This window comes from Diplotaxodon limnothrissa, linkage group LG6 (assembly GCF_057381915.1).
Source record: "Diplotaxodon limnothrissa isolate DT_005_m linkage group LG6, D_limnothrissa_male_GT1.1, whole genome shotgun sequence".
NCBI classification, from domain to species: Eukaryota; Metazoa; Chordata; class Actinopteri; order Cichliformes; family Cichlidae; genus Diplotaxodon; species Diplotaxodon limnothrissa.
The window spans coordinates 34,816,023-34,831,681 of record NC_140601.1 but is presented as its reverse complement, the minus strand read 5'-3'; the positions used below and the strand labels follow the sequence as shown (position 1 = coordinate 34,831,681).

Below are 15,659 nucleotides of genomic sequence, written 5' to 3'. Positions count from 1 at the left end.
TAAAATCTCACATTTCCCACAAGTCAAGTAATTTTGCATCAACACTTGACTCATTCTGCTCAGTCTATTCATTAAAAGTATTTTAGAAAATGTGTGTTTGGGGTCGGTATCTTTAGGTCACTGCTACTTGAACCTTGGACCGCTGTTGAAGCTCAGAAAATTCATCCACGCTGGCGATGAGCTGCATTTGAGCCGAGAGCTCCAAACAGGTGGGAAATCTGTTTTCTGTCTATGTCCACCAATGCTTAGATCACATTATCAAACATGTGCATGGACTGCATGATGTTCCCATCCTGAAAAAGAAAAAAGAATTCTGTATTTTCAGCAGCTGTGGATGTGTAGCTGCACTGCTGTTTGAAACAGATATTATTATTAACCTTCTGACACGTCTCAAGGAACTCATCCATCGTGACCACTCCATCGTTGTTCTTGTCCATTTTCTGGAAAAATGCAACAAGTTACAAATGATGATTTAACTTTTAAGTAACTAAATGACTTCATTCATGACCCCAGTCATAAATGAGGGGATGTGCAGATGTGACATTTGTAATTATAAAATCTACCTCTCTTACAACCTTTCACAGTTTTTACAGGCTCTGACCCATTTGTGCTGAAAAAAATAATGGAAAGTTCTGTGACATAATTAATAACAGCCAACCTTGTTACGGTCTATCATGACCCTATATTTAACCGAATAAATATAGCAATATGGCAAACACAAATAGGAACATTAACTATGAAAGTTTAAAATGTATTGACCTCATTCTCCAAGTTTAGTTTTACCAGGTGCTAAAAGTTCTTTCACATATTTGCAAAATCCTTTAAAACCTGCATTGTTTACATTTGTGTTTGTGAGCCAACTAGACATTTCTGGAAATGCTCCAGTCTTGCAGGACAAAAATTATTTTACCAGATGACACAAAAAACAGGGATTGGCCTAAAAAAATCTATGTTCTATAGTAACTCTAGGGGGTAGCTTAAGTAGCCCAAACATCATAGCTCAGGCTTTCTCAGTTGGTGTGAAGTCCATTCTACCTCGTTGCCTTTGAAAAACCAGTCGACATTTCAAAGGGACTCAGAAACAGTAATGGAAGCTGGGGCTGCCACTATGGATCATCAATGAATTCCTTTCAGCAGGTCCTCCCATAATCATTGACGTCAGGGTTTTTTGTTGGGTTTTTTTGCAGCTTTCTGGCACTGCCAACCGCCCATTTTCAGTGGAAGTCCATGGAACATGTTCTAGTTTAATCACCACTACCAAATTGCTGAAAAGGTGGATTCCTGCTTATTTATGTTGTGCACAGGAATGAAGATACGCCTTCACCTGCCATCACTCACATGCAGGCAGGTGACACCATGCTTCCCAGTAATCGAGAGTGGGCTGTAACTTGGTAAGATATACAGCAATCTATTGAAAATAGTTCTGGTTTTATTAGATCTGAGTTAAGCTTTTGAAAATGTGGATCACACAATCTTATTGAATAAGTCTCATCAGGCAGTGGGTGTGTCTGGATCAGCATTAGACTGGGTAAATGCTGCTTCATAGACAAAAGTTTTTTTGTTACTATCATCGGTTTAAACCCAGAAACGGCTGCTTCGAGATGTGTTGTTCCACAGGGATCTGTTTTCTGAGCTACACTGTTTAGCTTCAAATTTTTTGCCTTTTGGACGATTATTCATCATTTAAAAGCCCAATTTAGAAATAAAACATGTCTTTAAGTTGGGTTATTTTTGTGTGTATGAAGCAGAGCAAAAGCAAAATATTCAAATTCATAGATATCCACTCTCTGACGAAGCTGGCTGTTTAACCCACAGCTCCACATTTACACTAATGGGCACAACAGTGACACAGTAGATAAAGTAAATGCTTTACCCATCACTTTCAGTACATTCTGACTCACTTTGAGTTCAGTGTTGGAGATGTGTGATGTGTGATCTGATTATTTGTGAGTTTTTACCTGAAAGAAGCTGTCAACATGCTCTTTCGGTGCACTATCTTTCATGTGGGGGTATGTATACTTCCCCATCATGTCATAGATGGAGTGCATTATTTCTGTCATCTCCTGGAAGAACAGACAGAAGGAAAATAAATATGAAAAAGACATGAGCTGCCAATGTAATAAAAAGAAAAAAACAGGCAGTGATTGGTTGGTTTACCTCTCTGGTGATGCAGCCGTCCTTGTTGATATCATACAGATTAAAGGCCCAGTTGAGTTTATCAGTGATGGAGCCTCTCAGGATGATGGACAGACTTATAACAAAGTCCTACAGCAGGGAAAGAAAACAGGCACTAAAAGTGAAGACCACAATAAAGACAAAAAAGGCACAGACAAAACTTTTCAATATTTGCTGCATTGATACTATGTTTTATGTTTTTTCAGTTCCAACCCTGTGTTACTGACACCCACAGAGTTTCACCAACAGAGTGAAATCATTTTAAAAAGTAATGAGATTTATACAAGATGTGCACCAAGAACAAAGCTTTATGCTGCTTTCTTCCAAACTCTAAGAAAAAGTATAATCAAACTACACAGCATAGATAAAGAAAAGGACAGTAAAGAAGATGAAAAAGGAAAAGGGAAAACATCTCTGTGAGCTGCAGGGAATGAAAGGAGGCTTTGAGGTGTGTATCTCACCTCAAAGTTGACCGAGCCATTGTTCTGTGTGTCAAAGGCTTCAAACAAGAAATGCGCATACATACTTGAATCTGCAAAAGAGAATATAAGAAAGCAAGTTACTGTAACTGTGCAGCAGTCACGTCAATGATTTTGTGTAATGACAGCCTAAACTGACAGAAACAGAAAAATATTAGAGACATTAAAGATGTGGACAGGTAATTAAATGTGCATCAGTTAAGAGGTAATAGTGTTTTGAACTGTGCTGCTCAGTCGTGGGTTGTTTATCGCACTTTGTAAACATGCAAAAACATGCAAATGCATTTTATCTATGCACAAATTATATCAAGCACAGATACACAAAAAGTCTGATTTTAAAATGATTTAATATATGACTGCAGATTCAGTTAAAGCCAGATAAACACATTTAACAAGTATACAAGCACTGTGCAAAAGTCTTGAGCCACCCATCGTATATATTTGGCTGGGAAAATGGGAAATAGATGTAGCAAGTTTTTCAAAAACATGTGCAAACATACCTGGAAGTACAGTGTATGAGACAAAAACAGAGTTTGTGCAATTCTAACCGAAAGTCAGTATTTGGTATGACCTTCAACACAGTCTGAACTCTCCCAGGCAAGCTTTCCTGTAATTGCATTAGTCTTCAGAAATAGTTCCCCAGGCTTTGTGAAGGACTTTCAAAGCTCTTCTGTGGACGTTGGCTGCCTTTTGTTCTGTTCTCTGTCATGACGATCCCACACTTCTTCAGCAATGCCGTGGTCCGTGCTCTGGGGAGGTCAATCAATGACTGATTGTGTTCCATTGTCTGTTTTTCTATTCAGGTAAGCTTTCACAGCACTGGCGGTGTGTTTGGGATCATTGTCATTGTGAAGAATGAAGCTGTTGCCAAGCAGATGCTTTCCAGATGATGGATCAAAATAATTCATAATTCCATAAATTTTGACAAGATCCTCAATAACACTGACTGAAATGCAGCCCCAAACTATGACAGAGCCTCCAGTGTTTTACAGAGAGCTTTAGACAGCCACTGTTGTACCTCTCTCCTGTCCTCTTCTGTACATACTTACTACATTCTGAACCCAAATTTTCACATTTTAGTCCAGTTCTTGTGTAATTTGGACTACCTCAGCCTTTTTTCCCTGTATCACTTCCTCAAGAATGGCTTCTTCACATGCACCATTTCTGATGAAGCTTTGAACAGTATAACGATCAGCAGAAGGGCCAGATGCATCTCTCAGGTCCTGTTTCAGGTCTTTGCTTGATTTTCAGAAAGTGTTCATGTGCTGTAGATTTTTTAAACCAGTCATTTCCAGTCAGCCATCCTTCATGGTTTTAACAAAAAATTGTTCATAGGTCAATGTTAAGTAGCTTTCCTCTGTAAATGCTCAGGACTGAAAAGGAATGAAAAAGCAGCTAATGCCCAAAGAAAAGCTTTGAAAGACCTGGAGAACTATTGCTGAAGACTGTCAGGGACCTGGATCTGAGGGGCCCAGGGTCCATGAGCAGTGTGGACTCATTATATGTGTTTTTACTGCACTGTGCTGCTGTTCCTGTGCTTCCATGCTTGTATGTAGAGGCCGGTGTGTGTGGGTGCGGCTGGTCCGATAGGCCAGGTGACAGGCACTTTCAGGCCTGGTGGGTGTGGCCCTGCCAGGTGGCTGGCCACACTTGAAGATCATGCCACGCACCTGCAGCTGATCAGCCTCGTCGGGGGAGCTATTTAAGAGTGTGATTGCGCTCTGTTGCGTGAAACTCCATGTCAGTTTTCCTAGTGACCCAAGTTTAGTGAGTGTATTAAAGTTGTAGTGCTGTAGTTAAGTGTCCTGACGGCTGCCTCTGTTATTTCCCCCCAGGAGGAGCGTGGAAAACAAGAGGGCAGTGAGGACGGGTTGTGCGGACACATGGGAGCGGAGAACACCGAGCACGGTTTTTGGGAAGAAGACATGGCACGGGAGTCAGGGGAGCGCACGGGGATTTATTATGTAATATTTACATCACTGTAAATAAACGCACTACATTCATCGCACAAGAGTCCTGCGTTTGGGTCCTCCCTCCCCCTCATCCCCATGGTCTCCCATTGCAGACCGTGACAAAAGACCGCTTAAAAAAACATTAATAATCTGGTGCCTTGGAAGCAAAATATGAGGTGGTTCAAGACTTTTGCACAGTATTGTGTATAATTTGACCCTGCTTTTAAAGATGAAAGAAGTGTTTATAACCACAAATGTGTATGTTATTTGTCACTGTCATAGTAAAGCAAAGCTGAAAGTATTATAATTTAAATACATATTTGAATTGAACGCACCTAACCAGTTCAATCCTCAGTGAATACATTGAAGACACATGAGACAGAACATTTCCTCCTACCTAGCTCCTTAGAAAAAAAATTGAATAAAATGTAAAACATGGGATAAAAGGAAGTGAGTGTGACTGACCTCCCTGAGGGAAGAACTGGGAATAGATGCTTTTAAACGTCTCCTCATTCACCACACCACTCGGACACTCCTGTGGAAATCATAAAATTATTATGTGGACCAAAAAAAACCCTTCACACATACTTTCCAATGCACATAAATAGCACAGTAGAGCCACATCATAATTGATGGTTTTCAAGTATTGCGCATTCATTGCAAGAGGAATGATCAATGATTTCCAGGAAACGTTGACTGACATTTTTGAATCCCCGGTAGAGGACCTGCAGCTCTTTTTTGCTGAATTTGGTCTGCTGTACAAGACGGTCAAGGCCCTCAGGTCTGTAACACACTGTCGATAGTTCACCATCTTCAACTATGCTCCCTGCATCGGAGGAATGAAGACAGAAAGGAAACAGTTTCTCTTTGAGCGTCCCTGAAATGACGGAAACTTTAGAGAGGAAAAGGCAAAGAGACTAAAAGAGTAAAAATCAATGTTTTGTTTGTGTTTAATTTAATTGATGTGGTGTGACAAAGTGCGTGTCCTAACACTTGCTTTGATCAACTGAAGAGCTGGAGCCAGAACGACAGCAGGGCAGCAGTTTGAGGAAGCGCTGCTTTAAGGTCTTTTTATTGGGTTTGGATGGAGGATTACCTGGAAAGAACCAGATCAGACCAGAGATTAGAAGCAGACTCAGTGGCCCACAAAGTCAGCGCCATGCTAAATGGATAAAACACTGGGCAAACTAGACTCAAATACTTGAAATCACTTGTCTTGCATAGAAATAAGTTTGCTGACCTGGCTTTGAATCTGTGTGACCCATTACATCTGTTGGGACAGGACCCAGCAGAGTCGAGTCTCAAGTCCGAGCTCCTCTAAGATACAGAAATCAGCTGACAGATTCCTAAATTTTTAACATTATTTAATCTAATTTCTCTTTAGATATGAAAAGAAGTTTGTGTCATTATTTATTTAACTATAAGGTCTCTTTAAATATAAATTAACTGGTTTTTGGAGTCAGCAAACACAGCAACGGATTATCTGTAATACTAACACAGCGCTGCAAGCATTGCTGACAGTGTGGTAAGCATTTAAATAATATAGCACTTTTCTACCTGAGCACTCAAAATGCTTTATACAACATAACATTCACACACAGATTCATACAAGCACCTTTTTCCTTTGTGTAAGTGCTTTCTATCTAATGTTGTTCACACACTGATGGATGCATCAGGAACAACTCAGGGTTCAGTATCTTGCTCAAGGGTACTTTGGCATACAGACTGGAGCAACCGGGGATCAAACCACCAACCTTCAAACTGTAGATAACCCATCCTGCCACCGCAACCCTAAAAACTGAACGGCAATGCTGCCATAATGTTTAGCATGTTTACTGTTTGAGTTTAACATGTTAGAATGCTAACTTTTGTTAATTGTTACTAAAACAAAATAGCCAATAGAAATCTTGGGCAAATTCAAATTGTGATGGTGCTGCTAGGTGAAAACTCAGAGAACAACCAAATTCTTTATGGTTTCAAAAAGCTATCTTCTTCATTATCTTTTAAAACCTCCATATTTTTGACTAACTCATTAAAAAGCTGTAGCATTAATTTAGACGCATTTACCCAAAGTGTGATGTTCCTGTACCGGTGGACCTAAAATAATGCCGGGTGAAGTCAAAGATATCAGAACTACAGAAATCACACAACAGGGTGCTAAGAGAGGAACTGTGCTACTGCACGAGGTACTCCATGTAAGAGCACAGCGAGACAGTGGTGGGGTCACAGTAGGAATGACAGGATTGGGATTATATCAGGGTTCAGCTATGAGCCCCCCTCTTGTTTGTAATGGTGATGGACAGGCAAACAGCAGGAGTCTCTGTTCGAAGATGGCATTGGGATCTGTAGTGAGAGTAGAGAGCAGGTTGAAAAGAGACTTGAGATGTGGAAGTATGCGCTGGAGAGCAGAGGAATGTGGATGACCTTAAATAAACCATTGAAAATCAACAGACAGCACAAAATTGAGGTGAAGAAGAGAGTGTAGGCAGGGTGGAGTGGGTAGAGATGGGTGTCGGGTTTTTTTTTAACAGAACGGTAGCAGCAAGAGTGAAGGGAAACTTTACAAGACCTGCTATGATGTTTGCGGAGACAGTAACACTAACAATAACACAGCTGGCAGAACTTAAGATGCTAAGGTTTTCTTTGGGTGTGACTGAAATGGACGTGATTAGAAATTAATGTATCAGAAGGAAAGATCAGGTCGAGCGATATGGAGACAAAGTTAGGGAGACGAGGCTGAGATAATTTGGACACCTGCAGAAGAGATATAGTGGAAAAACTGGACAAAGAACAATGAAGGCAGAGCTTCCAGGGCGGAGGAAATGAGGAGGACTACAGAGAAGATTCATGGATGTAGTGATGGAAGAGGAAACTAGGGAAGGTCACATGAAGGTAGATGATCTGCTGTGGCAACCCCTAAAGGAAGCAGCCAGAAGAAGAAGAAGAAAACATATCAGGACTTCTCAATTATTAATTAAGTCGCATGTTTGCGTTCAATTATTCATCTGACAGAATTCAAACTTGTGTGACTAACTGACTCTGAACCATCCCTTAGTCATCTTGCTAAAGGCCCAGGCAGTTTAGGGACCGGCCATAATGCACTGAGAACCTCTCAGTTCCCCTCTTCTTACTTCTAATGCATTTAGATGGCACTTTTGCACATCATTAACTTTGTTTCTTCTCTCTCCTCCAGTTTATTTGTTGTTCGCTTTGCCCCTTCTCTCTCTTATTGAACCTGCATTTATTGTTTTCATGTCTGTTTTTCACTGTGCCATGCTCCTCTTCCCTAGCTGCTCTTGCACCACACGCCCTCGAGACCGGATCTGCTGAAGACATCTTCTTGCTAAACAAATCCACTGTTAGCAATTTCTATAAACTCTATAATTTTGTAGCGATATGACTTTGCAATATAAAGTTAATTGGTTAATTACTAATGCTGTAATTTGGTGTTATATGAATACAACTGAATTGAATTGTTAAAGGCTCTTGATTGTGTTAAGCTTGTTTAGTAGATTTTAGCCTCTTTTCCAAAGCCAGACACAGAAATATTATATTAACCCAAAATAAGCCAAGGACAAGCAGAAAGTGGATAGGAGGGGATGGAGAAATCTATTCTGACATTTACTTCCTTTGCTCTGCTTGCTGCTTTTTTCTGCTTTCTTCTCTTATCTTTTTTTCCAGCAACGACTTTCTGAACTTTAACTTTTGTCTTAGAGTTTTCTCAGACAAACCAAGTTTATTTTGTGTAATACAATATCACATGTAAAGTTTTACAGACTTATAAACATCAAGACAAAATAAAACAAAGTCAAATAAAACCATTAAAACATTTAAAATATGCAAATATACTATGATAAAAAAAATTATTAAAAAAGCTATGAAACCCTGCAAAGACGGTGAAATAAGAAAGAAGTAGACAGAAACATAAAGAAAGAAAACAATCTTAGAAATAACTGAAGCAGAAGAAAGTGACGCTAATGAAGGAAAGCGTCCTCTACTTGTTAACTAGTTTACTAACATAGTGGTAAGGCTGTGGTACCATGAAAACAGACATTCATATTACTGGTTAAATATAACATTAAAGAAAATTTTAAAACATTCTTGGAAGCGCTTAGATTTATTATAAGTTGTGATAAAAACGGGATGATTAAAGGTCTAAAAATTAAAGTAGTTCTGTAGTCGCCAGAGAAAAAGTTTTTTTCTGCCACCAGAGGGCAGTGGTGCGTTTAAGATTGTGAAGGGCCTCCAAGTCAAATAAAGGGTGAACAAACGTGTGCAGTCAGCAGTCAGCAGTGAATGGCTTGAGATCAGACACAAAAAGAACTGCAGACATACACACAGTCCTATTGATCCAAACACTGGAAACAGCAGAGGAAATTAAAAAATAAGGTGTTTAAATAATGATGATGATGATCATGATGATGGAACAACAAATAAAACTGTTTAACCTGTAAACTTTTTATTCACAATAAAGAGAAACCTATGAACCCACAAACATCAGTCGCTGTTAGCGGATGCTGCAAATATGAAATATAAGACCCTTTGCACGTGCAAAACAAGCAAGGTGTAAATTGCAGTAATACATCCAAAGTATTAAAATGCACAGTGAAACTCTTTTCCTTTTTTGCCTGTAGAAGCAAGCTTTTGTCTTCTTTAAGCAATTACTGTAGCTCCCAGGGTGGCAGTAACTGTTCAGTGCACTTATCATGAACATCAGTGACAGTGGATGCTGAGGATATATCAATCAAACTATCAAATATAGCAGCTGCATGACCATGGAAAAACAAACAAAGCTTTATACAGCCTTTCACACAAATGCACACACACACACACTCGCGCTGCATGAAAAACACCTCAGATTTGTGATTGAATGTGGCAAAATTATAAATGACTTTTAAAAAAGCACAAAATAAACTGTAAAAGGAACAGAAAGGCTCCTTTTTTCAGGGCATTTCAGGCCACGAATACTTCCTAAGTTATTAAAAACCCATCTGAGGGAATCTGTTTGATGTGACTGTTTTACACACAAACAACACTGGAGGTTGTTCTTGCATAAAAAACAGCTACTAAATGAGCTGAAGCACGCTTTATGCTGCTTTTGTGAGTTCACAGGTTCATAAACATTAGCGGGACATTGTGTCATGATTTGATTCGTTCACACAGTTGGAAGATGAGCAAAAGCAACAAAGCATACCTGATTAATTATTAAGCAACTGTTCACCTGTCCCATATGTGTTGCAAATGAGCACCATATATCTGCAGGGGGTAGCTGGAGTTATGGATGAACAAAACTGAACAGCTATTTCAGCCGATGTTGACATTTCACAGTACCCAGCAGCTATTTGTCAGTTCAAGAGACCCTCATGGGTGACTTTGATCGCGTAAATCAATTTGAATAAATGCAGTCCTCTGGGGTAGATCAATGTTCGCTTTCCCATCGTTATAACTATCTTTACAGCCTCTTTCACCCTTTGATATAACTACATTTACAGCCTCTTTGAGCCATCATTGTAACTATTTAAAGCCTCTTTCATCCACTGTTTCAAAAAGCACACAGGGGGGAAAGTAAGATTCACTGAAAGAACGAAATTAAAAGTTTCTGAAGGCCAAGCTGAAGATATTTCTCGGCAAGTTTTACTCATAAAAGGTCAATAACTTTCTCAGAAACCTTGAGCAGATTTTAAAGCTTTTGATGGGCCTGACGATTAGGCTTTTGATGAGCTGGATCAGGGAGATGACAAAAAACATTGAAGTGGTTGAAAATATTGACTTTGGAGTTCAATTTAATCATGAAGTGAAAGACTTAAATCTTCAAAAGGAGATTCTGATGATTTTACTTATAAAAAATGTATTTTCTATTATTATTTCATGGGGGGGGGGGGGGGGGGGGGGGGAGGACAAACCCTGAGAGACAATACACAACCTGTGACCTAAGTATCAGTATATCTTTCACCGATTCTTAAAAATCTTTTACAGTTCATTATAAAAGCTTAATTAATCTCTAAAGTAAAAATAATAATAATTGGCAAAAGGTGAGTTAAACCAACAACTGTGTGTCATTTAACTGTAAGCATTTCATGCTGACTTTAGGAGGCCATGACAGCCTATGCACTAAATGAACATTTGTAAGCTAATGTTGCCAGGGGCAACAGCTCCTGTACTTACAATAATCCCCCAGAAGGACGCAGTTCAGATTATAGATGTCCATTTCATGAAAAAGAACTGACACACGCAAACATACTTAAGTTTGCTCACTCGGGGCTGACAGCATGAGCTCTGCAGTGATCATATCAATAGTTTTATCTCATGACAGGCTTTTATTTTGAAATGAAATGTGTAAGTGTTGTATATTATAGATGGCTTCAGGTGATATTTTGATCCTTGAGTATTGTATAAAAAATGTCTGAAAATGATGCCACTTTTCTCATTCAAGCACACAAACATACATATCACAAGCATGTTTGTTCACTCGAGGAAATTATTCTGTCACACGACCATAAGCTGTATATAAAAGACATAAACAGCCTTTTTCCGCTTTTGTGTTTTGTAGTGAGGCTCATAATTTTAAAAATAAATATTATGCTGTGTTCAATAAGACTGAAGCTGGTGACTGAATCCATAAACCCATCAGTAAAACAGTCACGGAGGTCACAGTATAAGGGAACCAAAGGGTAATTTTCCCATAAACTTTTATATAAGAAAACATCAGTGTTCAACCAAAGGACTCAGCCGCTTCTGGCCAAATAATGCAGGTTCGGGGCCCTTTTATAATGCCTATACTTTTCAGACCAAGAAGCTGTTTTCATCTTTTAGTGAAGATAAACCTTTCAATCACTCCTTGGTGGCTGACTAAAGTGTAGGTCAGAAACCCCATCAGCTCCATGTTAGTGGATGGGATGTGGGTAAAACTAAAACATTAAAGTGCAGCTCAGACAAATGTTTCCCAAGGTTTATTTCTGTCATTTCAGATATTTTTATCATGATAGTGTAGGCTGAGGAGTTTATTAAAATTAGTTCTTTGAGGCTATAAAATTGGATATGATTACATGGTGGACATACTATGAATGTTTCATATTTCGGTACATCTTTATAGCCAGTCTGTAATTACAACACTCACGAAAATATTAGTCCCAAATTATGACTAAGGTTAAGATTGAAACATGACATCTTCCTACCAAAACCTACGAATTTAATTAATAAACATGTAGAAAGTTGTGAAAACTGCTCCTGGCCTTTTGGGTTTGAATGTATTAATTAAGCACATTATGTGTTCATCAGTGAGCTTTAACACTGATTATCTTAACTTTGGACAAAGGGCTAAATGTTCACAGTTTTTATGTTGAGGTACCAAGTCCATCCATCCATCAATCAGTCACAGAGTGGATTTGTTTCTAACCTAGTAAAGTCTCGAGTTCTCTTTATTTCGTGATCTTCTAGGTGAGTTTACTTCCTTGTGTTCCTTCTATTCTATATTTATTACAATCTTTAGGATTAGCTTTGTATTTTAGTTCCAGTTACTGTTTGGTATTTATGTAGTGCATGATTTCTGCCTTGATTTCTTTAAATTCCACAGTGATCCTGATTCTTGGTCATATTTTGAACCTTTGGTTTCCTTCTGTATGGGATGAGTTTGTATGAATATCCCAGTCTTTCTAGCAGCTTTTGTGGAATTGTGATTCGTGCCACCTTTTTGCCTTCTCATGGTTTTTCCAGGTTTGTGGTGTCTGTGTTTGAGCCTTTGAATAAAGCTCATCTTTTGTTTCATTACTGGTCTGCATTTGGGTCCACTTTTTGAACTGAATTCTGATAAATCCATCCATTTTCTTAACAGCTTATTCAATCCAGGGTCATGGGGGCACTGGAGCCTATTTCAGCTGACTTTGGATGAGAGATCGGGTGCACAGAGGACAAGTCGCAAGCCCATCATAGCAAGCTGCTTCCAAGAATTTCATATGCAATCTAAGCAGATTTCCCAAACCATCAACCAATGCCTTTTTAACGGTGTTTTTCTGTGACATCATGGTTTAACTGTCCCACAGAAGCAGGCAGCCTGTACTACTGTAATAAGTGTAGTGCACAAAGGAATGTGTATCTATAATGCATGAACCAAGAAGTAAACAACATGAGGATTTCAGCAGCTTTACAGAAGAACGGTTGGACATAAAGACCATGTAGTGTTCAGTGTGAATTTTATCTGATGAATATTTCAAATACACTTTAATATAATTTTCCATAAGCATATGTTGCTGTTAGACAAAAACCATGGAGATGAAAGGAAGAGGCTTCGGGCTCTGCTTCACTGTTTAATAAAACACTTTGTTTGTGTCTTCTAAACACCTCTTAAAACCTCATGCACCTGTTCTCTGTTTGTTTAACCTGCTGCTGAGTGCATATCACACCCTCTATTGAGACAGCAACTATCAGCTATGAAATAAACTGTCATCTGTATAACATCTATCTCATACAGTACTTTAGAAACATCATATAAAAAACTAAATGGTGCTGCTATGTGCACCATATTAAAGGGGTTATTTTTACACATTTATGTGGTTATTTTTAAAGGAAAGGACTATTTAGGGAAGCTGTCAGAAAAATGACAGGCCAGCCTGCCAAAGCAAAGAGAGACCTGCGTGTGTGATCTCTAAAGAGGATTGTGTTTGCAAGCACTCGTGAGAAAAATAAACCAGTGAAATGTCTGAAAGAGAGAAGAGCCTCACTGATCTAATTAGGCTACGAACACTCACACTGCTAGATGTAATTTTAGGTGACGAGAGCCTGTTTTGCAATATTTTTCTGTTCTCTTGCTTTTCACCTTCAAGGCCTACGACCAGTGTGATTATCTAAACTACAGTAAATCCACATTGAGATTTTTATCATCCTAACTACTCATTAGCATTACTTTGTTCATATAAACAAATCTTTGTTTTCTTTTTTCTTTTCAAATTAATGTGTTTGTTCATTTTTCACTCCTTCAGCTAGTCTGAGAAGAATCGTGTTGCTATGCTGTAACCAATTAATGGCACTGATGTTTGAGGAACAAAGTCATTGAACCATTATGTCAATTATTTAATAGTAAGGTGGGGAAAGTGCCCAGATAAAAGCAGACCGGCATGATGGTGATGTCTTCTGACTGCTGCTTGTTTAGAAAACTGAAAACAAGAAGAAAAGAAACACAGCTGAAAACCTAAAGATAGGCGTGTGGCTGTTGCCAAATTTCTACAGTGATTAATAATGATTTCTGATTAATTTTCTGTCCATTAGTTAAATTATTAATTGATCAGTAGCACGGGGCCACAGAAGGGACTGCTTTCAGTTAAATTTATAGCTAATGGCTCAAATAATACCACTATTGCTATTATTTACCCATCTTTTATTTCACATACAGTCAATTAGTTGTAAATCAAACACTAACTTCTTTACGTTAACTCCATTTATTATTTACATTGTAACACATTTTCTTCTTGCTGAGCCATTCATATGGAACATTATTTATCTTATTATTATTAGTAGTAGTAGTAGTAGTATTATAGTTCCAACTAAAAAATAATCAACATATGATGGCGACCTGACATTTTTAGATCTATTAGTTCACATTCTTATTATCAAAAAGTGGGGAGATGGTGTAAAGTTCATTTCAAAGGAAAATACCTGTGAGATCAGACTCTGAATAATTAATCAGATCATGCTGCTGTTTGGGGGAGCTGTAGAGCAGGGAGTTCACGTGCACAGACACTCACTAATTGTTTGATTGTGGTTTGTTAAAAGTCCCACAGTCGAATATCAATGAGCCGAAGTCTTCCGTCAAACCAAAACTTTCATCGCCGCAGTGAAGGCGCACTTCTTAGTGGAGATTTGAGCCAGGCCAGCGCCAAATCATTAAAAAATACTATTAAAACAAAGAAAGGCAAGAGTGACATGACGACACGCCTACCTGTGAGTGGGTCGTAAGATCTGTCCAGCTCTCTGGAGTCTGACAAACTCTGATCCTGACTCGTGGATTTCATGCTTCCCTCCCTCTCAGTTCTTTTCGGATCACCAAGCTGAACCTGCAGGATCTGTGCGAGCCGCAGTTTATCTACGACTTCAGCGCATTCACTCCCGATTGCATGTCACTTTTCTATGAGCATCAGTCAGTGTGGGCTGCAAATAAATGAACGACGGAGAAGCAAAAGTCCGCGCAAAGCTCGTCTGTCTGCTCCCTGCACTCCCAACTACAACTCTCTCTTCTTCGCGCTTATCAACAGCGCAGCGTCCACAGTTTGAAGGACTTCAGTGGATCTGAGGTTCAAATGTACTGCTGACTTTAATTTTCTGCCAAACATCCAAAGTCCGCCTGCCAGCTGGAGCGTGTACAGGTGTCCTTGCAAAGACGCGAACAGAGAGAGAGAGAGGTAAACCATCAAAGCTGGGAGGAGTGATGAAGCAAAAGAGGGAGTGGCACAGCAGAGGGATGTGGGAGTGTGTACCTACTAATCTATGCCTGGCTCTCTGATGGATGGTCTCACCTTGGACTTGAGCCGCTCGGCATCCTAATACTTGCGGATCAATATCCTGTCAGCTTCACGTCCTTGGGTTGGCTCAGCAGAGTAAAAGAATGACTCACTCGTATTTTTTCAAGGTAGAAAAAATATTTGAATATTATCTCCATGAATGCGCACCATGGAGACACCATGCTATAGCTGCTTTTTGTAGACTGTAGAGGCACTCTTTCATAAAGTTGCATCTCTGTGAGGGTGTAGCTTTTACAGCTGTGCTTTGAGCTGAATATCAGAGGTGGAACAAAGAGGTGGATGAACCTCTGGCCACCTATATAAACAGCACTGAAGCCTATTTGAGCAATATGCACATACAACTGGAATTACATGCAGCAACTAGTGTTTCTCAAACCAAACTTTTCTCTGTTACCCACATGGCAAATTTGAATTTTGAGGTTTATCAAAAAATATTAGACTCAAAACATGTAGACAAATGTACTGATTTTCAGCGGGTATAATATTTTTATGGTTCCCATCTCACCAGCGTAGAAGAACTTGCACTAAACAGAACCAAAGTA

The 15,659-nt window shown here is 39.1% G+C and overlaps 1 protein-coding gene across 4 annotated transcripts; it reads right to left on the bottom strand.

Moving 5' to 3' along the window:
• Positions 1-245: 245 nt before the first annotated feature.
• LOC146631045 (A-type potassium channel modulatory protein KCNIP2-like) lies at positions 246-14,610 on the bottom strand. 4 transcript variants are annotated; one of them, XM_085356296.1, is made up of 9 exons: positions 14,538-14,610; positions 5,598-5,702; positions 5,308-5,483; positions 5,072-5,141; positions 2,637-2,707; positions 2,158-2,265; positions 1,959-2,063; positions 378-440; positions 246-293 (listed from the first exon to the last, which is right to left on the bottom strand). In XM_085356296.1, exons 1-9 carry the CDS (start codon positions 14,608-14,610, stop codon positions 246-248), a joined length of 819 nt encoding a protein of 272 aa, XP_085212422.1. The 4 variants fall into 4 exon arrangements, with proteins under 4 accessions (XP_085212422.1, XP_085212425.1, XP_085212426.1 ...); XM_085356299.1 differs by having other exon boundaries at positions 5,308-5,428; positions 5,600-5,702; XM_085356300.1 differs by having other exon boundaries at positions 5,308-5,432; positions 5,604-5,702.
• Positions 14,611-15,659: the final 1,049 nt, after the last annotated feature.